General features: G+C 38.9%; 1 protein-coding gene across 3 annotated transcripts in view; it reads right to left on the bottom strand.

The window, feature by feature from the left end:
* Positions 1–27,142, bottom strand: part of MUSK (muscle associated receptor tyrosine kinase) — a 93,142-nt gene that overhangs the window by 19,531 nt on the left and 46,469 nt on the right. For 2 of the 3 annotated variants that reach the window (XM_059072244.2, XM_059072243.2), the window contains exons 6-8: positions 17,168–17,292; positions 10,299–10,458; positions 151–157 (exon numbers count right to left, since the gene is read on the bottom strand). In XM_059072244.2, the coding sequence (XP_058928227.1) occupies positions 151–157; positions 10,299–10,458; positions 17,168–17,292 (292 nt within the window). Of the gene's footprint in view, positions 1–150; positions 158–10,298; positions 10,459–17,167; positions 17,293–25,270; positions 25,301–27,142 lie in introns of all 3 variants that reach the window. The other variant, XM_059072242.2, reaches the window with a different exon arrangement.

The raw sequence follows: 27,142 nt of genomic DNA on the forward strand, positions 1-27,142 counted from the left end.
TCTTCGTCTTCATCATCATTTTGTGACAGTATTAAAAGGATTAGAAATTAGAAAGTTTTCTGAAAGATTACAGTACTCAACGAATAATAGATAATAAACGGCATGTCAAACAAAGCGAAACAAAACATTGGTATAACAATAATATCTTACCTCCATTCTAGTAACAGGAAAGGAAGTTTCCACAGGAAATCAAATTAAAGGGGAAAAGAAACAAAAGTTAGTACATTTTCATCTCAAGGTTTGTAACAGATAATTTTCATTCTTCTAATCTCTAAGTTTCTGAAAAGTTCCCTGCTTCTGCTAGGAGGCCAGATACTGCATTAACAGGCAGATTTGGAGAAGGAGAGTAAGAAAATATTAAATGTCTCCAGGAAGTGAATTCTTCCTTTCAAGCTGAGTCAACCGTGGCCTCATTGGCCCAGGCAGTATCATAGGTCAGAATTTCCCTCTGTTGGCCACCCAAGGACTTAGCATCAAGAAAGCAAGAAGTGGAGGTTGAACAGGAAGAGGAGAGAGGTTGAACAGGAAGAGGGTGGTGGAGCTGTGATTCTTACAGACCCACTGGCTTCACGTGGTCACACAGTGTCCCACACTCAGAAGGGCCCCATGCTTAATTTAATGTTCTGCTGTTATCATCTTGAAACACTTAATAATTTTTTTAACAAGGGGCCCCACATTTTCTGGAGAGAACAGATGGAAGAAACAGGAGGAAATTCTAACAGAGAAAAAGGTATATAATTTGGAATGGGTAAAGGCAGAATCTAATAGCAGCTGAGCAGGGAAACCTGTTGAAACATGAAAAGGCCAAGGTTATGTATATGAAAGAGCCCTCAATTTAAGATGTAAAAGAGAGGATTCAATACCATGGAGATCAACCAGAGCCAAAGAGAATCCAGCCATAGAACTTGGGAAGAGATACTAAACTTAGATAGGCTTCTATTTCAAGGACAAGTGAGGAAAAAAAAAAATCAAGGTCATTTAAGGGTGCTCAGTCTTTTCAAGAATATTAAGAGAATCAAAGGATGATTTACTAGGCTTCCATGTGTTTTGTACAGAAATTTCTCCAGTCACATTTTCATTTGTGCGGAGGGAAGAGGGGAGCAGGGAAGGGGTCCAAAGCCTCCCATTATAAACAAGTGCTTTTATCTCAAAACTAGAATTTATTTTTTCAAAACTGGATTTTTAAAAATTTCAAAAACTTCCAACAGCCATCAATATTTGTAGTATCTTTTCCATTATCTGGAATAGCCAATAAAATGTTGTCTCTCTTCTAAAACATACAGCCAATCTAATATAAAAAAGCTGCCTGATTGTAGAAAGAATGCTTACCTCTTGAGCCTAGCTGCAGAACAGCTGGTAGCAATTTAGTGTGGCTACTGGCTGTTAGTCATTTATTCCTTTCCCTTTTATTAAAAACAAAAACAAACACCTTTAATCCATTGGAAACCAGATGAAACCACCATGAAATGCCAAGGGATGGGGCCTGTTTTGTTGGTAAGAACACTTCTACCTATCGTGGCTGAAACACTGGGTGATAGAGGGAGTCGTGTGCTCCTGCTACATCACCCCACGTCTCACAACTGGGGGGAACATTGCAGGGGACACGGGAGTGTGACTATGAGACGTGAGAGAGAGTGTGAAACATGGTAGTACGTTCAATCAGCTATATCGATTACAAAATAAGAGTCCAGGACTTCCCTCGTGGTGCAGTGGTTAAGAATCTGCCTGCCAATGCAGAGGACATGGGTTCGAGCCCTGATCTGGGAAGATCCCACATGCCGTGGAGCAACTAAGCCCGTGTGCCACAACTACTGAGCCTGTGCTCTAGAGCCCGCGTGCCTAGAGCCTGTGCTCTGCAACAAGAGAAGCCACCACAATGAGAAGCCCACAAACCACAACAAAGAGCAGCCCCTGCTCACCGCAACTAGAGAAACCTATGCACAGCAACGAAGACCCAATGCAGCCATAAATAAATAAAATAATTAAAAAAAAGAGAGTCCAAAGTTCTAATTTTTTTCTGTAATAATGTGAAACATCAACTCAAAATATTGAAAATAAAAATATGAGATGAATGAATAAAGATGTGGTATATATACACAATGGCATATTACTCAGCCATTAAAAAATGAAATAATGCCATTTTGCAGCAACATGGATGGACCTAGAGATTATCATACTAAGTGAAGTAAGTCAGACAAAGACAAATATCATATGATATCACTTATAGCTGGAATCTAAACTATGATGCCAATGAACTTACTTACAAAACAGAAATAGACTCACAGACATGGAAAACAAACTTATGGTCACCAAAGGGGAAAGGGAGGGAGGGATAATTTAGGAGTTTGGGATTAAAATATGCACACTACTACATATAAAATAGATGACCAACAAGGACCTACTGTATAGCACAGGGAACAATACTCAATATCTTATAATAACCTATAATGGAAAAGAATATGAAAAAGAATATATATAACTTAATCACTTTGCTATACACTGGAAGCTAGTACAACAGTGTAAATCAATGATATTTCAATAAAAATTAAAAAAATAAAAATACGTGGCCCATTTTTGGAGGGTGGGGAACTCCAATACTAACATATTGGATTTCTCCCTACTGCCCAGCTTTGGTTATACTACATATTTTCATTTGAGATTCAAATTTAGTGACCAGAACCCCCAGACTCTGAGGTCAATCCAAAGAAGGGGCATTGCAGACAGTGGGGGTGTTGGTAGAATGAGGAGTGGCTTATGTTAGGGGAAGGATGTGACCACAGACTCATTCCTGTACCCTCAGACTGAATAAGCAGAAAAGAACTCTGGACCACAGTATTTCATGAAGGACCTGTTAATGCCATTGAGAATGGGAAATACAAACATGGATTTTCCTCTACTGGATCCCTGTGTCTATTTTTCCTAGCTTTATTAAGATATAAGTGACATTCAACATTGTATAAGTTGAAGGTGGACAAGGTGTTGATTTGCTACAGTGAACATAATGCAACTCTCTTACCAACTTTCAAGTATATAATATAGTATTAACTATAACCACCAATGATATACATTAGATTTCCAGAACTTATTCATCTTATAACTGGAAGTTTGTACCATTTGACCATTGTCTCCCCTTTTCCCCCATCCCACTGCCCCTCGTATCCACTACTGTACTCTGTTTCTATGAGTTAGACTTTTTCAGATTCCACATATCAGTAATATCATACAGTATTAGTCTTTCTCTGTCTGACTTATTTCACTTAGCACAATGTCCTCAAGTTTCATCCATGTTGTCTCAAATGACCAAATCTTTCTTTATCATGTCTGAATAATATTCCATTATATGTATATACCACATCTTCTTTATCTATTTTTCTGTTGACAGACACTTAAGTTGTTTCCGTATCTTGGCTACTGTGAATAATGCTGCAATGAACATGAAAGTGCAGATACCTCTTTGATCTCCTGTTTTCATTTCCTTTGGATATATATCCAGAAGTGGGTTTGCTGAATCATATGGTAGTTCTATTTTTAATTTTTTGCAGAAGCTCCATACTGTTTTCTATAGTGGCTGAACCAATTTACAATTCCACCAACAGTGGGTCAGGGTTCCTTTCTCGCCAATACTTGCTAACTCTGATTTTTTTGATGATAACTATCTTAGTAGGTATGAAGTGATATTTCATTGTGGTTTTGATTTGCATTTCCCTGATGAATAGTGATGTTGAACACCTTTTCATGTACCTGTTTGCCATCTGTATGTCCTCTTTGGAAAAATGTCTATTCATATACTTTGTCCATTTTTAAATTAGATTGTTTGGTTTTTTGCTGTTGTATGTGTTCATATTAACCCCTTATATATAATTAGCAAATATTTTCTCCCATTCTATAAGTTGCTTTTTAGTTTTGTTGATGGTTTCCTTTGCTGTACAGAAGCTTTTTAGTTTGACGTAGTCCCACTTGTTTATTTTTACTTTTGTTGCTTATGCTTTTGGTATCATATCCAAAAAAATCATCACCAAGACTGATGTCAAGGAGCTTACTATTTTTTCTTCTCGGAGTTTTATGGTTTCAGGTCATGTGTATAAGTCTTTAATTCATTTCAGGTTAATTTTTGTGAGTGTTGTAAGATAGAGGTCCAGTTTCATTCTTTTGCATGTGGTTATCCAGTTTTCCCAACACCATTTATGGAAAAGACTGTCTTTTCCCCATTGTATATTCTTGGCTCCCTTGTCATAAATTAACTGACCATATATGTGTGGGTTTATTTCTGAGCTCTTGATTCAGTTCCATTTGTCTAGGCATCTGTTTTTATGCCAGTCCCATACTGATTTGATTACTATGGCTTTGTAATATAGCTTGAAATCAGGATGTATGATGCCTCCAGCTTTGTTCTTCTTTCTCAGGGTTGCTTGGCTATTGGGACTCTTGTGCTTCCATACAAATTTTTGAATTGTTTGTTCTATTTCTGTGAAAAATGCCATAGGAATTTCAATAGGAGTATATGAAATCCACAGATAGCTTTGGGTGCTGTGGACATTTTAACAATATTAATTCTTCTGATCCATGAACACAGGATATCTTCCATTTATCTGTGTCTTCAATTTCTCTTATCAATGTCTTGTAATTTTCAGCATACAGATTTTTCTCTTCCTAGGTTAAACCTATTCCTAAGTATTTTGTTGTTCTTGGTGCTATTGTAAATGGGATAGTTTTCTTCTTTTTCAGATGTTTTGTTGTTAGTGTATTAAAAAAAAACTGATTTCTGTATGTGGAACTTAATTCATTGATTAGTTCTAACAGATTTTGGGGGAGTCTTTAGGATTTTCTATATATAAGATTGTATCATCTGTAAACAAGGAGAATTTTACTTCTTCCTTTCCAATTTGGATACCTTTTATTTATTTTTATCACCTGATTGCTTGGGCTAGGACTTCCAGTACTATGTTGAATAGAAATGGTGAGAATGGGCACTCTTGTCATTTGCCTGATCTTAGAGGAAAAGTGTTTAACCTCTTGCAATTGAGTATGATGTTGGCTGTGGGTTTGTCATATGTGGCCCTTATTGTGAGGTATGTTCCTTATATCCAATTTGCTGAGAGTTTTTATTATGAATGTATGTTGAATTTTGTCAAATGCTTTTTCTGCATCTATTGAGAGGATCATGTAATTTTTATCCTTCATTCTATTAATGTGGTGTATGACACTAATTGATTTGTGTATGTTGAACCATCCTTGCATCTCAGAGATAAATCCCACTTGATCATGGTGTGTGATTCTTTTAATGTGCTGTTGAATTTGGTTTGCTAGAATTTTGTTGAGAATTTTTGCATTTATGTTCATCAGGGTAATTGGCCTTTAGTTTTCTTGTAGTGCCCTTCCTTACCTGGTATTGGTATCAGGGTAATAAAGATTGGTGTTAATTCTTTTTAAATGTTTGGTAGATTTAATACCTGTGTCTATTTTGATGGCCTTTGGCTCTTCCAGGACTCTGCTTATTACAGGGATCATGAGGTGTCTTGCTGGTCTCTGTCACAGGGCTGATGACAAAGAGAAGGCATCTTGCCAATAACCCAGCAGGCTGCTGAGTTTAAATTGCAACTTGAGCCTTTTGAGGTTGTGACTGGAGGGGAAATGGAACTTCCTGGTTCATAGGGAGAGGTTCCAAAAGTTTTTCTGGCTCCTTTTGATGACTAACAGCAAATGTAAATGAGTCAGAAAGAAGTATATCACATTTCTCAAATAATACATATGAATCTGGGCATACACATGGAAGACTTTTGGGAAAATGAAGGCTGATCTTTATTTTTTGTTGTTGTTCTCTTTCAAACACTAGAAATATCATTAGACATAATCCTAAGCACTAGACCAGATTTTTCTATTTCCAGTTTTCCTGCTGGGTTGAGTAAATAAACAGATGGAGTGAAATCTTCAAAGTGAAACACAGAGAATGTGACAAAGGGGACTGTTGACTACAGAACACTAGGGGAGGATGGGGATGGCTGAAATGAGAGAAAGGAGAATTTGGGGTAAGGAAGCGTTGCCAAAATGTCCAGGGGAGGCACCAGGCTCTGGACCTCTGGCCAGCCCCATCAGAGGCCAATGGAGAGAGATGCCTAAAGCAGAAGTGGAGAGAGCGAATGTCACAACCAAGCTCTGAAAGATCTGGAAAGCATAAGACTGTGCTTTGAAATGATTCTGAATAAAAGTGGTTCCATGAATCCCTTTTTCACCAGAGTGGCCTCACTTCCCTGGAATATTGGTTCAGGGAGCACCCCAGAGTTGGCAAGTACAACAGTTTCCTCAGTGATGGCAGGGAAACTTTTATGAGGCATCTAGTAGCTTTGACTGAAAAGAACGGGTTAAGGGGAGGAAGAAAAATGGCAGGTGTCTCATGGGGTTCAAAGGTCTTATTCCAGTGCACTCATGAGACATCCTCATTAAATCTGCCTGAGGAAATTTTAGGAAAAGTAGGGGAGCTTCAAGTCTCATAGTAAATGGGATCCAACAGGAAAAACAGATCAGGGGATGAACAAAAGGGCCTTGCAGCTTTTTATGAATTAGCTACGTGAGGGGGTCCCTCTACTCATTTTAGTAACTTTTTTTTCTTTGTGCAGATGGATTCACATTTATTATTCAAATACATTACCCACAGGCCCATTGACTAAAGTCAAGTCATTACTGGTTTCAGTCTACATGACCATTGCCCCTACTGGGGTCACTGCTCCCTATCTGCATTCACCTCTGCTGCGTCAAGTTTCTGGTCCTCTCTGCTGCTATGTGCCAACTCACGCATTGCTCCCACCATTCCTTTCCCCATACAAATTCTCCTGATGTTTTCCCCCAGGTTGCCATTGCTATTTGCCCTCATTCTCACTCTGGTCTATTCTCAACATTAATGACTTCTCCCTGCATTCTGGGACATTGCCTTTCTACGCTGCCTCTCCACACTTTAAGGCTCTTTTTACTACCAGAAGATACCATCATTTTCTTTAGGATTACAGCTTCCTCTGTTGGTATATTCTGTTTATTAACGGTGTTGGATCAGGTTCTCATTTGGACTAGGACTGGGATGAAAGGGGTGATGTTGCTGTATACACTATGGTGATAATTATGCTCTACAGTCCTTTCAGCATCTTTGAGATCATGTCATGTGATGGATCTGTCTTTGTGGGGGGGGGAGATCAACCCATTTTATCAGGTTATTTTTATTGATCATAGCACTGCCTTCACACCTGTCTTTGTACTTATGATGGGTGGGCTCTGAAGGTTACCACACTAAAGGGGGTGTCCCTGACCAGTCCCTTCAGCCTGGTATGTTGCAGAAAGGTGGAAGGTAAGGGAATTAAGAATTCAGATACACATTTTATAGATTCCTTTCTCTGGACCAAAATCCTAGAAGAAAGGTATATTGATAAATTAAGGAAAAAGCCAAAGCAGAGGGAGTTTTTCCTACTTCTTATTTGGGACTCTAAAAGCAGAGAAAATTTTAGGGACCTCTTACCCTGACATAGGATGGCCATATTAGTGTAAAAATGGTAGCATGACATGGTTGGGTAGACAGAAGAACTGAGTTGGTAGGTGTGAATCTTTTTTGGATTTTGTGTAACATGAAAATGATCCAGAAGTTGCTTCAGGCTGCATGAGGGATAAGGAAGGAGCTGACTTGGATTTTTAGTATATCTGGTATTGTAGGGAGAGCCAGGGTGACCTATGTGCAGACGTTGCAGAGTAGACTCTAGAGAGGGGCTCGATGAAGGATTTGACTGAGATGTAGAGGGTTGTGCTGCTACAGAAAGAGCCTCAGTGGGGCTGAGCCAGACAGGGAGGTCCTCTGGGTCCCAACCAAGCCAAGAGATGAGATCACTAGTTCTCTAGCTGTAGACTTTACCAAATACCAGGGCGGGTCCAGAGGACACCACTGCATAAATCCAAGACTCCTTCTCTCTTTCCATGTAGGGAAGAGATACAAGGAGAAAGGGGAGGAAGAAACGTGGCAGGGAATTGATCTTTGAATGACTGAATAATTACCTGAAATAAGACTCTCTTCAGATTAGCAACATTAATTTTTCTCTTCTAACCAGTGGAGGTGATTCTAATCTAAGCTAGATTAGATCAGTCTATTTTCTTGGATTTGAGAATTCATACGTAAATGTTTCTTGTCTCTCTGCATACACAAACACACATACACACACATTGTAAATATATAGATATAGGTTACATAAATATATATTTATGTATTTAACACTGGGTCTTGATCAAATATCAAATAAACCATAAGATAGAATCATTCCAAGTAATTTAAAAAGCATCAAAAATTTAATTGTTTTATTATCTCTTGAACCTCCTCATGTTCTTTTATCTGTTATTATTTGTCCTAGATACTTTCCTCAAAATCTCAGACACATCTGAACTCCTTCTACCGCATTCAAACACTTTCAAATCTTATCGTTTCTCTCCTGATAGGTTTCACTCATCTCCCCTGTTCTCTCTTTACCAATTGTTGCTGTTGTTGTTCAGACCTTCATGACTTTTCCAGACTCCTGGAATAGCCTCCTAACTGCATGCCATGCCTCCCCATCTTTTGACACCCGACATCTGTTGATTTGATAAAGAATATATCTGATCATATCACTTGCCTTCTCTAAAAAAATTAAATGACTTCCCACTGATTGAAGAATAGTCAACCTACTCAGGCTCTTCATAACCCAGCTAGAGCTCACATTGCAAACCTTTCTTCCCATCCTCCATTTCACTCTCCGTCTCCATCATGACTTGCTATTTTCTGAACTCATTTCGACCTTGTCATCTCTAACTCAAATGGTATCTCTTTCCCAAGGATTCCCTTAAACTCTCTCTCTTGTGTCTGCTGTTGTACTCTGTGCTTCTGCATAGAACATAGTCTGTGCCATAATGTCTGTGACTGATGGACTTCCTTTTTAGATTGAGAGTCCCTAGAAAACTGGGACTCCATTGCTAATGATCCCATTCATTAATTAAGTTTGCATACTTTACCTAACACCATGGACAGAGCCCAGTATATTTAATAAATGCATGTAAGAGTGCTTCGTAAACAACAAAATGCTATGTGAATAGTAATCATTTTATTATTATTTGTTAAACTGAGTTGAATTTACTTTTAAGAATCTCACCCTTCTCTGGGAAAATGACTTCCCATCAGTGGAAATTCTCAAATAACTGATATGATGTCTCACGATACTGTAGGCAGATATATCCTTGGAGGAGAAGGCAGAAGGGATCCTTGGTTTTGAAATCTCTTTCCTTCATGGGCATGCCTCAGAGGGCCAGCCTTGTCCAATGCTCCCTTTGTATCTCTCTGTGTCTTTTTCACCTCATGCTAAAAAATCACAAACATTACTGGAAATTTCCCCATCAGGGAAGATCTGAGAAGTGGCACTGTAATAAGAAATAGTAGGCTCTGGGGAGCTGGCCCTGGGCACAGGTTCTACCAGTGCTTGCCTTACATGTGAGGCCAAGCATCTCTCTGTTGACCCTTGGACAGTAGACATGCTATGACTATTATCATGCCGGGCATTTCCTGATACAGGGATTATTTTCATCTCTAGGAATTCCACAGATGTTCTCAGAAGCCTTTGGGACATTTAAGTTTTAAAAATAAACCTTTATAACTCAACACAAGTATCCTAGAAATCCATGTGTCAGCGTTTTCCTTGAAAATACCTGTAGGTCCTGCTATCACTTGCATGAAACAGGAAGGGGAAAGACCATAAGGTAGATCACATATTCGTAAGTAAAAATGCTCTCAAAATGTAGCCATGCAGAAACTGGCACAACCATGTTAAATATCTGCCAACTTCCTCTTTAGAGCCTTGGAAAGTTTGATTAACCCCAAGAAACAAAGAAGAGGAAGGGAAAAAAGAGGGGAGGGAAAGGAATGAAAAAGAACGGGAGGGAGGGAGGGAGGAAGAAAGGAATGAAGGATGAAAGGAGGGAAGGAAGGAAGGAGGGAGGGAGGAAGGGAAGAATAAAAGAAGAAAGGGAAGAAAAGAAAATGAAAGAAAAAGAAATGAACTCCTGGAAGCTGTTACCCATCACTTGGGCAGGTATTTGTGGATCTAGTTTTTGAGGCAACAAATCAGCCAAAATCAATTATCTAGGTCAACCTCTGGAGTGTCCCTATGGAGGAAGAAATATCCCAAATGGGACTGGAGTAAGAGATTTAAAGGGAAAAAAAAAGATTTTCCCCAGTGAAAGATATTGTGGAATACTGCCAACTCTCTCCTCTCCTGGAGCAATGCAATTGTGAAAATCCATCCTACCTGCTATACTGATGGTGGCTGCAGCCTTTGCAGTACTGAATTTCTCTCCATGCTTATTAGTAGCTATGCATGTGTAGAGTCCTGGCATGGTGATAAACAGCTGCAGTCTTGAGTCAATTACTCGGTCTTTCACACTTTCTTGAATGGACCCAGAAGAAACCTGGTGGAGTCAGGGGGAAAAAGAAGATAGAATTAGGTCAAGGATTTCTAGTATGCTGTATCCGTTGCCTGGAAAGAAAAAGGATAAGGATTATGATCAAAAGGCATGTGGTAGATTGCAAAAATTGCCAACAACTTTTCTCTCCATATGCCCATGACCTTGCAATGTGACTTTGTTGCTCTTCCCTTAAGAAGTGGCATCTTTCTCCATACTTGGAATCTTGATTGGCTTGTGACATGTTTTAGAAAGACACAGAGACTTGCAAAGTTCTTGCACATTGTGACTTGCTTTCTTGTTGCTCTTAGACCTCCTGTGAACAAGCCAAAGCTAGCCTGCTGGAGGATGAGGCACATATAGCCCAGTTATCCTCACTGATCCAGCTGGGAGCCAATAATATCAAGATATATGAGTAAGGCCATTCTAGACCAATCAGCTCCCAGTCAACCTGCCAATCACAGGAGCTAGATCAGCAAGAGCAGGCAATCCAAGCCCAAATCAGCAAAGCCCTCTGGTTGACCCACAGACTTGTGAGCATTAACAAATGGTTATTGTTTTAAGCCATTAGGCTTTGGGATGTCTGTGATCCAACAATAAATAACTAATGCAAGGTAGGAAAGGATATACTGTGTGGATCCTCCAAGATATGTCTCTCTGTCTTGAAGATAGAGTCAATTATGAGACGTTATAGAGTTTGGGGCTTATTTTCATAATTCCTGTTCAGTTCCCCATAAATGCACATCAAATAGTGAATGGTTATCAGGAAAAAATGGTTGTAAAGCCAATTCTGTTTCTGCCTCATTACTTAGATCAGAAAGTCAAATGTTCTCAAAGAGCCAGGCTATCGATGCCATATTAGTACATAATTGACAGGTTAATATATGTAAACTCTTATTAGCTGTCAGCATTCAACAGCTGTCTAGCACATTCTATTGGCTTGCAGAGTTCCAATTTACACCCTAGTTTGTCTGACCCCAAAGCTTGTGCTTTTAATCATTATGCTTTAGTGCCTTCCCTAGTCCTAGAAAACAGAAACAGTTATAACAACCTCAAATCAACCATGAAAAAAACAAATGTCTGACTTAAATGTCATTGTTAAAGTGGTGGCATTTCTTAAACTGGTGATTCTTTCTTCACTGTTTTCTTAAGCACTCTACCATCTTTTCAATAATTATTGTTTAATTATCATTGCTTATATGAGGGGAAAATGCTGGTTTGAGGGAAGTGTGAATGGAATGACAATCAAGGAATTAACTGATGGTTTACCTTGACCTTATCTTGGAGGAGTAGGGATGAGTACCATGGTGGCCTTGAAAGAGATCTTTCTGTCTAGAAGAGAATGAAAAACTTGGAGCCAGTTATTTTACTGTTTCACATGAGGGAAGATTTCACAGTTAGACCAACAAGGGGGAGGGAAGCCCTGAGGTGAGACCAACTTTCCATCCCTCTGCTGCCAGGTGGCCAGCTGGCCCCAGAACCCAGCGCTCTCTGTAGCAACTGGGCAGTGAAAGTTTGTTCACTTAGCTTCTTCGTCTTTTTATTCTTTACCTGCGCTATTAGTCTCTTTATGAGAAACACTGGTTTATGTGAGCATCAATTTACCTTAACTGGGGAAACATCCCAGGTCAGATCAAGTATTGTGGCATTTTCCCCAGATAAGCAGCCTGGACTCTATGAGAAATTGACAAGGCAGAGAGAAAAATATCTTTAAGAGACATACATGCAGTTGGGAATTCAAACCGAATTCATCATTAACATATTTATCAGGGGTGCAAGTTCTTATGGATTTGAGTGTCCAAGTTAGATGGAAAGGATTGAACAATTTGAAATAGAATTTTAAAAAAATTTATTGGAGTATAGTGGATTTACAGTGTTCTGTTAGTTTCAGGTGTATAGCAAAGTGATTCAGTTATACATATACATATATTCATTCTTTTTCAGATTTTTTCCCCATATTATTACAGAATATTGATTAGAGTTCCCTGTGCTATATAGTAGGTGCTTGTTGGTGAAATACAATTTTGGACTCTCCCTGAATTTTAATACAAAGCAACAATGAGAAAAAAGCTAACGACCTCAAACCTCTGTCAGCCAGTATGCCTTATGCTCTCAGGACATTTTGTTTATAAATATAATCTCTTTCAGTTTATATATGTGAAATCCGTAGAACAATTACCTTCCTCCTTTGCAAAGTTCGTTCCCTCTTTCAAGAAGTAGGTCTGTACTGTCAGTGCCTGGGAGACAAGTCAGAAACGAGTAATCCCCCAAATGCTGACTAAACTCCCACAATTTTCATGTTCACACCTAAGAAAGTCACTCCTCAAGGTCACTGAAAACATTCTTGGGAGGAAAGAGAAGTGAGTTTTAAACCGCCTGACCTCTCTTCTCCTGGATGTCATCCATGTGCTGACATAGTTCAGCGAGTAGACCAGCAAGTTCTGAGGCTCATTGCCTGATTATGATGTGATTCCTAAGAGCTTTTCCTCCTGTTTCCAGAGGCCTGGCTTGATTCAGTTTGTGACTCACGCACAGCAGGCCTTGTTAGTCATCGTTTGAATTTGTTTTTCTTTCTTCATGGAGCAGCCTGACCAACAGTTTAGTATTTTTGATGACCTAAAATTCAAAACAGCCCTTTGCCCTGCGTTTTGATCATTTTGCTCTTCAGGTTTAAAAGCTCAAAATGATGAGTTCAGATTATTCCTGGGAGCTTTGACCAAGGTATGCTGAGGCGAAGCTGAGGACTTAATTGAGGTGACTCTATCTGGTATTACAGTAAATATGGTATTTCTCCAAGCCACCCAGGCATACTGATCTGAAAGAGCTGGGTAAACAGCTCTCTGCTCTGTGTGTGGTGTTGAGACAGTGACCTCAAATGAGGCCATCGAACAGGAACTCTATTAAATAGGTATATTAGTTCACACCTGATTTAATGTATGTAAAAGCCTTCTGAGCGAGGCAATATAGGTGGAATATTTTTTACATATCGTTAATATATTAATAATGCTGTTTGGAGAGAATCTATCCCGAGTTAAGGATAATCCCACAACTTCATCATGATTTGACCTCAACATAGAGAAACCTCTGAATGGTATTCTGGCTTCTGTGACCTTGTCTTGCAAATAGTCCCAGCTGGCTAGGATTGTCTCAGGGACCTTTAGGATGTGGCCCAATATGGTCCATGTTTAGGGAGTTGTAATAATGTCTGTCTATGCATCATAGAAAATGGAACAATTGAGAAAATTTCCCATGCTGTTTTTGATCAACATAGCTATGAATATTGACCTCTTTCGATCTGGCTGCTGAAATATTCAACTTAATATATTCCACTTGATATATGTAATTATCTTGGTTTACCCAGTTAGTGAGAGAAGATGTTTCCATAGCTCGTGTCCTTTAAACCAAAAAACTGCCTGTTAAATATATGTATAGGGACATCCCTGATGGTGCAGTGGTTGGGAGTCTGCCTGCCAATGCAGGGGGCATGGGTTCGAGCCCTGGTCTGGGAAGATCCCACAAGCCGCGGAGCAACAAAGCCCGTGTGCCACAACTACCGAGCCTGCGCTCTAGAGCCCACGAGCCACAACTACTGAGCCCTCATGCCACAACTAGTGGAGCCCACGCACCTAGAGCCCGTGCTCTGCAACAAGAGAAGCCACTGCAATTAGCAGCCCGCGCACCACAACGAAGAGTAGCCCCTGCTCGCTGCAACTAGAGAAAGCCCGCACGCAGCAATGAAGACCCAACACAGCCAAAAATAAATAAACATATACATTTTAAAAAATACATATAATATATAGGTGAGCCTCCCTTTAAGGAAATTCAAAAACCACAATCTTCAACACAGGTGATTTGGCTATTTATTTTATAAAATTCTTCTAATAAGTTAAAATGATTCAACTTTTTAAAAAAAATTATTTATTCATTTATTTATTTTTGGCTGTGTTGGGTCTTCGTTTCTGTGCGAGGGCTTTCTCTAGTTGTGGCAAGCAGGGGCCACTCTTCATCGCGGTGCGTGGGCCTCTCACTGTCACGGCCTCTCTTGTTGCGGAGCACAAGCTCTAGAGGTGCAGGCTAAGTAGTTGTGGCTCACAGGCCCAGTTGCTCCGCGGCATGTGGGATCTTCCCAGACCAGGGCTCGAACCTGTGTCCCCTGCATTGGCAGGCAGACTCTCAACCACTGTGCCACCAGGGAAGCCCAAAATGATTCAACTTTTAACATATTTTAGGAACTATATTAATTGGACAAAGCAAGAGAGATGTGCAAATTTTCTACATTTTTTATTTGAATGCCAAAATAATAAATAGAGAGATGGGTATAACTTTAAATAAATCTGGTTATCAAAATATCAGGATATTTTCTTTTAGAAAAGTAAACTCTGCTGTAGCCACACCAAACTATTATTTCCAACGTTGTAAAACAAAAGTGATATTACTGCTCACTCTGAGTTCATCTAAGACTACAAATTTTCATGAAAAATGAATGATATTTCCATAGGAAGAAAGCAAAAGAATTCTTGATGGCTTTGGGGTAAGTTGCTTGCTTTTCTCTTGTTCTTTGGCTGTAATCATTCAGGGTTTTAGTTTATTGGCTCATGGAGGGGGAGAAAAGGAGCATTCACATCTTTTAAAGTATTCATTGTACTTGGTAGTGTGTTATGAAGTTAGTTCACTGGCTTATAGTTAGTGAAAAGCCACAGTTCAAATTCTATTTTATTCTGTGTCAAATAGCTCCCAACTCTGCATTTGTCTTAATCCCCCCCACCCAGAATGATACCAGGTCTGTGGCCCTTCCCTGTTCTCCTCAATAGACTTTTCTGGTTGTCTACTTGTCCAACGTTAAATGCCTGCAGTTGCCTCCACTTCCTGTGATTTGCATCAGCACGGGGCAGTCATCTTGATTTCTATTTGGACTTGGATAGTAGCACCAAGAACAAAACTTGGCTGTAAGAGTAACACTCTCTCTGACCATGAGAACTGCAGATGTCCTTTTGCTTTCTTCCTGGAAGAAAGTTACCATTCGTTTATTTTATTCCTGTTTTAGAATCTCTGGCGAAGAATCCATTTTGCTTTCTGTTTTTTGTGAATCACATCTTGAAAGATGAAGTTGGAGTCTCAATAAGACCAAAACTAACTCTAACCATTGGCTTTTTTTATTACTCCTCAACTCCAACAGAGAATAATCATATATGTTCCAGTTCTAAACTCATAGGAGCCTTTTGAAAACACTGAATTTTTTAAAAGCCTATGTCTTTCCATTTTCTGTATTAACTGTTTTCACAGAGTTTAAGACAAATTAATAAAGTCATATTGTCAGTTCCCCAGTTTTCTTAGGGCATCTCTTTATACTACTTTGAGAGGCTTAAGACAACTCCTACAGCTTCACGGAAAAGCCACAAAACATACTGCCAAATAAGATGTGAATTTTAAGTGGCACCTAAAATTTAATTCGAGAGGTAAAGAAGAACAAGACTACAAGTAACTTTACTATAACAAGTTTAAGGCAGTCTAAGATAGTAGTAGCCCCTGGTCCCTAGCAGAAACAAACAAAAATTCTCTGGAGAAAAGAACCTTTATCTAGACCTCAGATTAATCTCTGACATTTTTTTTTTCCTCAAAACAATGAACAGCAGGTAGTCAAAGATAACTAGGCACACAAGGAAACAAAACACAATGAAAGAGTCAGCAGGAAAACAGACAACAGAAACAGACCTACAGTGGCATCCCTCTCACTCAAATAAAGCCAAATTGCATCAATTGACCTATATAAGCCTATAGGATCTACAACCCCTATGAACACCCCTTACCTCTTTCCTCTTTGCTCACTCACCTCTAGCCACACTGACCTACTTGCTCTTCCTCTGACATACCAGGTGCACTTTTATCTCAGTGACTTTGCCTGAGATATTATCTACACAGCCTTCTCCTTCAGTTCTTTCAGATCTTTGCTCAAATATCTCCATCTTAATAAGGCTTCTCTGACCACTTTATTGAAAATGGAATCTTTCTCCTGAGATTTTATTTTCTCATTTTTCTGCTTTATTTTTCTCCGTGGCATTTGACAGTATGCACATAGACTATAGATTCTCCCATCTGCTTATTTTATTGTTTGTTTTTCCCCATCACAATGTAAGCAACTTGAGGGCAAGAAACTTTACCTGTTTGGGTTGTGCCTGTATCCACAATGTCTAGAATAATGCCTGATGCCCAGGAGATGCTCAATAATATTTGTAGAATGAATAAATTAATGTTTTTATGTAAAGTGCTTAAAACAGGGCCTGGTCATAGCAACCACATACTATATGTTAGTTATTATTACCAGTATTAGAAATGAAAAGAAAATTCTGTTGCACTAACAGACATGGGTTCTAATTCTGGATTACTTTTCATCAAAGTAGGCTCCAACAGTGAACTAATTCTTAAATTGATGAGTTTTGTGTGGGAAGGAATTAATACAACTTCCCTTTTATACAAAAACATAAAGAATGAATTTGACTTTCTACTATCCCCATGATACAAGGAAAGAAGTAAACCTATGGAGTTCAGTCTCTAAGTCAGTGACTTCTAGGATGAAAATATTGGAAGGCTTTGAAAAGTGGAGATGCAGGTGGGACCAATGACAGAGGTCAAGGTAACTCTACAAATAAGTGGTCTGCCCTGAAATTCACCACCAGTGCGTCTTCCCCAGACAAGTTTCCATACAGTTGGCACTCACAGCGTTTCCATTTTCAATCCAGGTAATGGTGGGGACAGGGATGCCTGTTGCTGTACAGCGCAGGGTCACAAAGGAGCCAAAGGTGACGTTGTGGGATTCAGGAGGCCGCAGGATTCTGGCAAAAACTGTTAGGAAAACAGAAGTGGTGAGTGACTCTCCTACAGGGAATAGTCAAGCTGGAGTGGTCTTTAAGAAATGCAAATCAGATCATGTTCTCCTGTGAAGGATCTTCCATGTTCCCTCTGTCTTAAGGATAATATCAAATGCTGTGCCCTGGCTTCTAAGCCATTTATGCTATGACCCTATGCTTCTCACCACTCCAGAACACACCAAGCTTGTTCCCAACTTAAGAGATGTCCATGCCATCCTTCAGCCTAGAGCACTCATCCCATAGATCTTCATGTGGTGGTTTCCTTGTATCATCTAAGTCTCTGTTTAAGTGACACTTTCTCAGAAAGGGCCTCCTTGACCACCCAGCGTAAAGTCTAACCTTCCCCCCATTCGCTTTTCATCATCCTGTTTCATTGTCTTTATAGACCTTACCCCTATCTGAAGTTATTTATTTTTTTGTCTATTGTCTGTCTCCCCGCAGTAGACCATGAGTCCTCAGCAACCAAAACCCTTGCCTGTTTTGTTCAGTACCTAGGAGAGTGCCTACCAAAGTAATAATATTTAATTGAATTAATGAAATAATTAATTAATGCTTTACATCTTCAACTGTATCATAGTGGGAGAACAGACAAAATCTGTCAAACTTTTCAGAGAGTGAGATGAGCATACAGGGTCAAAAAGAAAAGGAATATTTCAGACAAAAGTGGGCAGGAGAATGGGTAATTTATATTCTTTTCTGAGGCTGAATCCCCACTAACTAGATAAGAGGAAGTTCTTTTGGTGTGAAAAGAAATTTTACCTTTAATTGAAGAGTGGAGATGAGGTTTAGAATGTACAATAAATCGAAGGGTACTTAGAATCACAGAATCACTAATCTTGGAAGAGACTTCAGAGATCAACTAGATTTCTCCTCTTAGTAAATAGATGTAGAAACCAAATCCCAGGTAATTTAAGTTTCTTCCCCAAAATAATAAAACTGATGGGTGAGAAACCTGAGTTCAAGTCCTCTGACTTCAAATCCAGTGTTCTTTAGACCATTATGGAATCCTTTTAATTGCCCATTTACTGCAAACATGATTTTTTTTTTTTTTTTGCTCTTGCCTTTTGTTTTCTGGGACTTAAACACAGAACATAATGTTAGACTATGAAATTCCAATTAACACCAGGCTTTTATGCTTAGTTCTTCTAAAACTGTGAAATTTGTGGAGTCTGTATTCAAAAGGAAAGTACAGAAGAGATAGTATATACTAGATAGGAGATGTACAGGCCAAGCCTAGATCAAATTCAGCTGTATTAGAATTTAGTCTGATTTTTGAATACCTTTTTAAAAGGGCTACATAATTCAAGGAGATATAGGGGGATATGATTTGTTTGACAGTTGTATGCTTTTTGCAAGTTCTAATTCCAGATTTGTAGGTTCAGATGAACTCACCTTTTTTTTTTTTTTTTTTTTTTTTTTAGAGAGAGAGAGAGATGGCAATTGGACCTTGTATTTTCTGATCATATTTTAGAACATAATAAATTTGAGGAAAATATAAATTTTGTCTTTAACCACAAGAATCGAATGCCCACAATCTATTGATCATCTTTTTTTTTAAACATCTTTATTGGAGTATAATTGCTTTACACTGTTGTGTTAGTTTCTGCTGTATAACAAAGTGAATCAGCTATACGTATACATATATCCCCATATCCCCTCCCTCTTGAGGCTCCCTCCCACCCTCCCTATCCCACCCTTCTAGGTGGTCACAAAGCACCGAGCTGATCTCCCTGTGCTATGGGGCTGCTTCCCAGTAGCTATCTATTTTACATTTGGTGGTGTATATATGTCAATGCTACTCTCTCACTTCGTCCCAGCTTACCCTTTCCCATGCCCCTGTCCTCAAGTCCATTTTCTACATCTGTGTCTTTATTCCTGTACTGCCCCTAGGTTCATCAGAATCATTTGTTTTTTTAGATTCCATATATATGTGTTAGCATACGATCTTTGTTTTTCTCTTTCTGACTTACTTCACTCTGTATGACAGTCTCTAGGTCCATCCACCTCACTACAAATAACTCAATTTCACTTCCTTTTATGGCTGAGTAATATCCCATTGTATATATGTGCCACATCTTCTTTATCCATTCATCTGTCAGTGGACACTTAGGTTGCTTCCATGTCCTGGCTATTGTAAATAGTGCTGCAATGAACATTGGGGTGCATGTGTCTTTTTGGATTATGGTTTTCTCACGGTATATGCCCAGAAGTGGGATTGCTGGGTCATATGGTAGTTCTATTTTTAGTTTTTTAAGGAACCTCCATACTGTTCTCCATAGTGGCTGTATTAATTTACATTCCCACCAACAGTGCAAGAGGGTTCCCTTTTCTCCACACCCTCTCCAGCATTTATTGTTTGTAGATTTTTGGATGATGGCCATTCTGACTAGTGTGAGGTGATACCTCATTGTGGTTTTCATTTGCATTTCTGACCTAAATAGACATTTCTCCAAAGATATACAGATTGCCAACAAACACATGAAAGAATGCTCAACATCACTGAACTCACTTTTCTGTTTTTTTGATATTGAGGACTCTAAGAGGTGGAATCTAGAAGAGCATGTTAGAAATACACATGTTGGACCCTAAAGCCAGGAGAAAGAAAAAGGAAGGAAGGTGCCAACTTCAAGGCAAAAGTGTTAAAAAAAAAAAAAAAGTGGATTTAATTTTTAAAAGGAAGCTGAATTTTCCCCCCTGCCCCTAATAAACACAAAATTGAGCCTGATTTTAAATAAGTCCTGGGGTCGAATTACCAATATAAAAAAGAATAGAGGATTGAGGAACATGTTAAACAACATTATAAGGATACAATTCAATTATATCCCAAATATAGACAATTGAACAGGGCAAGTTATTTTGTTTCCTCACCAAATAAATAACATTGCGGGGAAAAAAGAAAAAGAGGGAACTATTATAGACTGAGAAAGACTTAAGAGGCATAGCCCTAAATGTAATGTGTGAATTCTCATTTGGATTCTTATGCAACAAATCAGATGTAAAAAGAAGTTTTTTGAGACAATCAAAAATTGCACTGTCCTGGTAGTAAATGGTATTAATAAATTAGTGCTAACTGGGATGGATGGGGTAATGAAAATGGTAATGTGACTATGTTAAAAAGCCTTAAAGTACATACGGATGGATTGAATTCATGTCTGGGATTTGCTTTAAAATAAACCAGCAGCAATAAAATGGTACTGGGTTAGATAAAACAAAAATGGCAGACTATTGATCATTGTTGCTATTGGGTGATGGGAACATGGGAGTTTACTATTAATATATTACTGTATCTACTTTTTTGTAAGATTGAAAAGTCTTAACATTAGAAAGTTTAAAAATTGCAGTAGAGCCTACTCTACAGCTCCAGAGAAACATGCAATGGGACACATACCTCTTTTGCCATTGAAATAGCATAAGGTACTAGAAAACCTAAAACCTGAAGAAGGGTAAGGTTCTGAGGAAAAACATTTGTCAGAGGTGTCAGTCCTAAGAGTTCAGAAATAACCACAACAGTTTTAGGTCAGAGCTCTGTGGGGGATGATTCCAAATGGAAACAAAGTGTGGGACTCAGGAAAAATTTTCCCTAGCAGGCAATAGTTATAACCTGAAAAATTCCATAGCAAGAGGAATAGCAGTCATTATGGTGGTCAGCAGGGTCGGCTCCAAGAGCGAGTGACCTGTGTAGTCCCCCAGGACACCATGCTTAGAGGGCCCCATGCTTCGTTTATTTTTCTGCTGCCTGTGTCTTGAAATTATGAGTGATTTTTGAACTAGGGGCCCTCACTGTCATTTGCACCTGGTTCACAAATTATGGAGCCAGTCCTGAGAGCCTGGTGGTGAGAGCTAAAACTGCCTTCTTAAAATAGGGGTAAAGGCTGCACCTCTGTTGGAGTTCCAGAAAAACCAGGCTCCAAGGTGAAATGGGAAATTAAAAAGTTGCAAAATGCTGGATGGGTCCGAAGGAAGTGTCAGTCAAGACTAGAAGACAGAGGCTGTCCCCGCTGGAAAGTCTAAATTTCTCAAGAAGACAAGCCAGCTAGGAGGCAGTGTACATTTCTTTCAGAGCGACAAACATGGTACCCCGTCTGAACACCTGATAGGAGATTTCTCCCAGCTTAGTCTAAGTTCACAGGTTGTGGACCCTTGACAACTGACACAGAGCGACTGGCATCCGAGCGAGGGTACGCCCAGGGATTCTTTTCCTTCTGATGTTTTCTGGCAACAATAATGGAGACTTAGATTGCACAACATAATTGAGTCCATATTCATCATTTGGCTGAAATAACTCTTGTAGGGGTTGGGGCTATACTTGTGTGTCCAGAAAGTTTTGAGTTTGAGTCTACTGCAATGATCATTTCATGGGTCCAACTGCCTTCGAGAATCTGGGGGAAAAAAAGCAGGATCCTTGAAAGACTGAGAGTGGGTTTAATTCAATTCCATGAATGCTGGAAAGGTGTAGACAGCAGCTGCTGAAGATGACAATAGTCAGTGTGCCCTTAAACCTGAATGAGAGCCTTCTGGCTGAAGATGAGAAGCATAAGAAGCTGGAAAACTATGAAATCTAAATTGTTTTTTTCTGCTTTAATTTACAAAGGCAAGAATTTTCATTTGGGGACTTTAAATTCTTCCTGGAAACTTAATAATAAGGGAGGGTTTATTTATTTATTTTGTAATTTATGGATTTTTTTTCTCTTCTCTTGGCTGGCGTTACATTATTTGGAATATCATTTGAGCTCATTGCTAAACCTCTGATGATCCATGTTGCACAACACAGTTAAGAATTACATGCGATGGTAACTAAAACAGAGTCCATCATCGTTCTAGAGGTCAATGTAGCCTTGGAGTTAATTTAATTAATGTGCTGCTCTGTCCCATATCAGAACCTTCTGGGAGGTCCAGTGGGGCACAGGAGGGTACAGAAAGGAGCACCATTGACATTGCAGGTGGCTTCATGAATGTAGGGTTGTGCTGACAACCTGCTGGTCTCCTGCTCCAAGGGGGCAGATATACCCTTGACTGATCATGGGTTTCATTGTTAAGTCTGATGGGTTAAGAGAAAAAAAAAAAAAGGCCAGGAAATAAAGGGAAGCTGGTCTCTCCTGCACTCCCACATTCTTGCCAGAAGGTAAAATAGAAACTTGACTCTTTTTTCAGTATTGAAAGATAGCTTACACCTTTCCTGCCAGCTTCCCTCCCTCAAAGAAGGCTGCAAATGTCTTTTAGGTTTTGACTCAGATGTCTTCTCATAATGCTTTCTCCCCCTCACACCATGTCATAAGTATTGATTTGTTTGTTTGTGTTTTGGCTGTCTCTTCTCCTGGAATGTAAGCATCAGAAGGGCAAAGCTTGCTTTGTTCATTAACACAAGCTGATTGATAGATAGATCATTGGTCGGTTCATTGATCAATAGATCCAGAACCCTGCATGGTACATGGTAGGCGCTCAATAGATATTTGTTGAATGAGTGAATGAGTGACTCCTCTGATTGGTGAGATGGGAGAAACGTGCTTGTACATATGATGAGTATCTCAATCCTCTCTGGGCCATCTTTCTGCCAGCTACCCAGCAAACAAGAAGGGTATGGGTTAATAGGCAGTAGGAAAGTTCTCCAGGTCAGGACTTCTCCATCCTATGACTCCAGGTGAAAGGTGGAGGTGTGGGGGGGAATCCGTAGATCACTTGACTCTGATTCTTGGGTGAAGGAAGAGAAAGCTTTATTTTTCAATCCAGCTTTATCAGCAATAAAGCTAATATTTTTATATCCACCAGTATTTGTTACCAGTTCCAAGCATAAAAGGTGAAGGGATGGAGAAGGAAATTTCACCACATTTATCAAACATTAAAAACAATAAAGCCAGTTGCCATTAAAAATAAATGCCAGACTGCTCCATGGTTAACAGTATACCTGTAATAATAAACAGAGCTCAATAATAAACTCCCATTGTTTTAGCGGTCGCCACAAACTGAAAATTCGTTCTAAGTCATCCATTTTAAAAGTAATGTGATAGGTTTCATATCAAATAAATGTCCCTTGAATATCCCTATTTTACCTTTTATTTGCATGAAAGACAATATAAAAGTGTTTTTGTTGCATAAACAAGCTGTTTAACAGAAGGGGCATGACATTACCGAGTAATTTGGAAAATGTTTCCAATTGTTTTGATGTGGATTTTTAAAGAAAAAAATTATCCAACTCTTCTTTCTACAAGTAGTTGTATCCACCATTCTCCAATTCACTGTGAGTTGTTTCTGACTTGCTTTCCTATGGGCAAGCACGTTATTGTTCATCTGCAACATGTAAAATAGACACGGGCAATCTATTTATCCCTGGGTTTTCTCTCATGGTATCTAAGTCCTGAGGTTTGGCCTTTACTTTCTCTGGGGTAAGTTTACAATACTAACTGCAGGTTGAGAATCCTGTATTCAAAATTGGGCTTAAGCAGCCAGTGATTCCAAAGTTCTGTCTAATATAAGCGTATTGTATTCCCATTTCCTTTCTCTCTCTATTTCTTTTCTTTTCCTTCCTTCCCCCCACCCCGCCCCATCTTTCTCGTTCCATTTTTCAAAGCACTTCCCGATATATAATAAAGTTTATTATTGGTTGCCATTTTTTTTTTTTTTTTTTTTTTTTTTTTTTTGCGGTATGCGGGCCTCTCACTGTTGTGGCCTCTCCCACTGCGGAGCACAGGCTCCGGACGCGCAGGCCCAGCGGCCACGGCTCACGGGCCCAGCCGCTCCGCGGCATGTGGGATCCTCCCGGACCGGGGCACGAACCCGCGTCCCCCGCATCGGCAGGCGGACTCTCAACCACTGCGCCACCAGGGAAGCTCTATTGGTTGCCATTTTAAGGGGTAATCTGAATTTGTAATAAGGAAGTAGGGCCATTATACACTCTGAAATTTCCCTGGTGGGGTAATGGAAAGCCTAACAGGTGGGGGACCCGAGTTAAATCCTGAAATTAATAAGCAGTTTGGCTTGAGATGAATTGCCTCTCTTTTCTTGGTAAGCGAGTAGGACCAGAAGAATACTGAAGTCCCTTGTAAATTCTATTTCTGAGCAGTTATTTCAAAGGACACAATAAGTTTGCATGAACTTTTTCTTTCGTTCTTTTCCTTCTTTCTAATTTTCTAGCTTCTCTTAAAGAGGTCTTTGAGGCTACTTGATTCAAACCAGCACTGACAGGAGTAAATTGAAAACAAGCAAAACAAAAACGAAAAAACAAACAAACAAAACCCCCCAAAACCACACAGGAGCAGGTGAAATAATTTTATCTAAATTTAGTTATAAGCAGCCTGATATTTAGAAATAGGAAAACATTTCGGATACCTTATTTGAAATACTAAGATAAGGAGGTGCTGTTTCAAAGAATACCACCCTAGGGTTTAGTCCTAGAGCCCAACTGTATTATATGAGAACTTGTGAATTTCATCCAAAATATACAAAAGTTAGATTAGAACAGTTTGATTGATTTGGTTTGGTTTGGAGCAGTTGCATAATACTTGTCCACTTCAAGTAATGACAGTAAAAACCCAAGTTGGCACCTTGACATTTTTACAAGTCTCTGAAGATTGTAACACCCTCACCTGCTGTCCCCGAAAGGCTTTTGGTCAGAGGATCTTTCTATTCCAATCTGTGTGAGATTTATATTCTTATGCTGATTTACATCATTTCATTTTGTTTGCATTTTCAGAGTTTGGGTTACAAAGTTTAAACATTTCTGTTGATTCAAACTTTTCTTAATAAAAGTAAATGCTCAATAACTATATTATGTAATAAGGCAGCCCATCTAATAACACTGTTAAATGCTGAATTAATGGTGCCCGTACATCGTTTGTTATTTCCTTACAAAATCATGGCACTCAGAGTTGTTTACAAGGTCAGAGAAATAAACAATTGAATCGAACCATACATTTAAAAAGAAGCAGTGCAAAAAGCAAAAAAAAAAAAAAAAATACCTTTAGTATCTTGCTCAGGTTCACTCTCTTCTATTAATAGAAACAAGACAAACAAACACAAACAAAAACAGTGCATCATGAAAAGGGAAATCTTTGAGCATAGAAACAGTGCTGTAAAGATGAATTAGAATCTGCTTGTTTCTTATCTCAATGAGAGACAAATGCAATCAAGTGCAACTGCTGACCTTTTAAAAGCAAACTATTAGATGACATAAAATTTCAAATCATTACTTTTAGTCAGGCAGTATTACACAGAAAATGAACTACAGCATATCCCAACAACACAGCTCATTCATGCATTTTTATTGCCGTGTTGACAATTACCCTTTCTCTCAAGGCCACAGACTGTCTACTTTTCTGATAATAGTAGTCGTGATTGTGCTTCTCCTTGTCAGCGTGTCTTCTCCACTTACGAGGCCCTGCTGTGAAGTCAGTGATGTTGAATCTGGGATCTCAGCTATCATTTCTATGGTAATAGACTCATGTTGTGGTAAACAGAGGATTAGGGGGTGTCTGCAGAACAGAGCCTACATCCAACAGAGATTCTCTCCTCTGTATCAATTCCCAGAGGCTGCTCAGAGAGCAGAGAGGAGCAAGTCATTCTCTTTCAGGAAAAAACCAGTAAAGCAAGCTACAAAGAAAAATATAAAAATATCTAAATTGGATATACGGAATTGAGAATTTTTAGAATTTTAAAAATCCTAGAAAATAGACAACTGCCAAATTAATTGTTCCAAAATGTTTAATACACCCATATCAGATGTAGAGCCCACAAGAAGCTCTATTTTTCTATCATGAAGATTTATTTTTTCATGTCAATTTAGACCTTTCTTTGTTTTTTAAAAAATATTTTAATTTTATTGGATTATAGTTAGAATAGACCTTTCTTTGAATTAGTGATAAGCCAAGTACAATATTTGTTTTTAGTATAAAATGGCAATGCTATTGTTAACTACTTTTAATGATAAGAATACGTTGGTATAATTCTTTACAGATTATGGAGACTTTCACACATATTGTATATTATCTCACTTAACCCTCACCATATCTCTGTGATTGTACATGATTGATATTATTCAGCTCATTTTCCAGACAAGGAATCTGAGACTCACAGATTTGCTGCAGATGCAGAGCCAGAAATGCCACTCCAACTTTCAGACACCAGATCTTCTGTTCTAACCTAGCATCACAGTGAGAAGGCCTCATTTTGGTACTTAATACCCAATACTCTTAAATTTAAGTGAACTTATAATTTCCCAGTTAGATTTTACTCTGAACTTTCCCTACCTCTACCAATCAAGTCCGTGGCACATTCTTATTTTATTTTTTTAAGTATCAAGGTCATGTTGGCTAAAAATGAGTTTTTTTTCCATGCTAAAAACTGGTCATCTGGACACTTGAAAACTGCAGAGATTCCCTGTTTGCCACACAGACCTTAATCAGAAGAAATAAATAAAGGTCCATAGTTGGAGCAGATTGAACCTGAAAAATTATATTTGAATGCCTTTGGGCTGGGCATGTCTTTCTAGTTCGTCGGCACAATTGTGCTTATTTCTAAGCTTAGAAAAAACCTTTTTTTTTTTTTTTCCCACCAGCCAAATAACTATTTATGAGTGCCTGAGATGGGCAAGGCACTTCTCTGGGAATATTAAGTGTCTTTATTATCTGGCTGCTATATCTCCAAAATTTTGTTCCACTAAAGTTGAAGGGCCTTAGTGAGTTTTGAGGACTTTTTTACTCATCTCTTACACTACTCTCACTAGGATTCTAGAGCAAGTACAGGTAAATCCTCAGTCTCCTTTTAATTTTACACCGTGATCTTTTACTGGGCTGTATTTTAAAGTAGACTCTGAGGGCAATTCTGATTTTCCT

Source organism: Kogia breviceps, chromosome 8 (assembly GCF_026419965.1).
Source record: "Kogia breviceps isolate mKogBre1 chromosome 8, mKogBre1 haplotype 1, whole genome shotgun sequence".
In the NCBI taxonomy this organism is placed as follows: Eukaryota; Metazoa; Chordata; class Mammalia; order Artiodactyla; family Physeteridae; genus Kogia; species Kogia breviceps.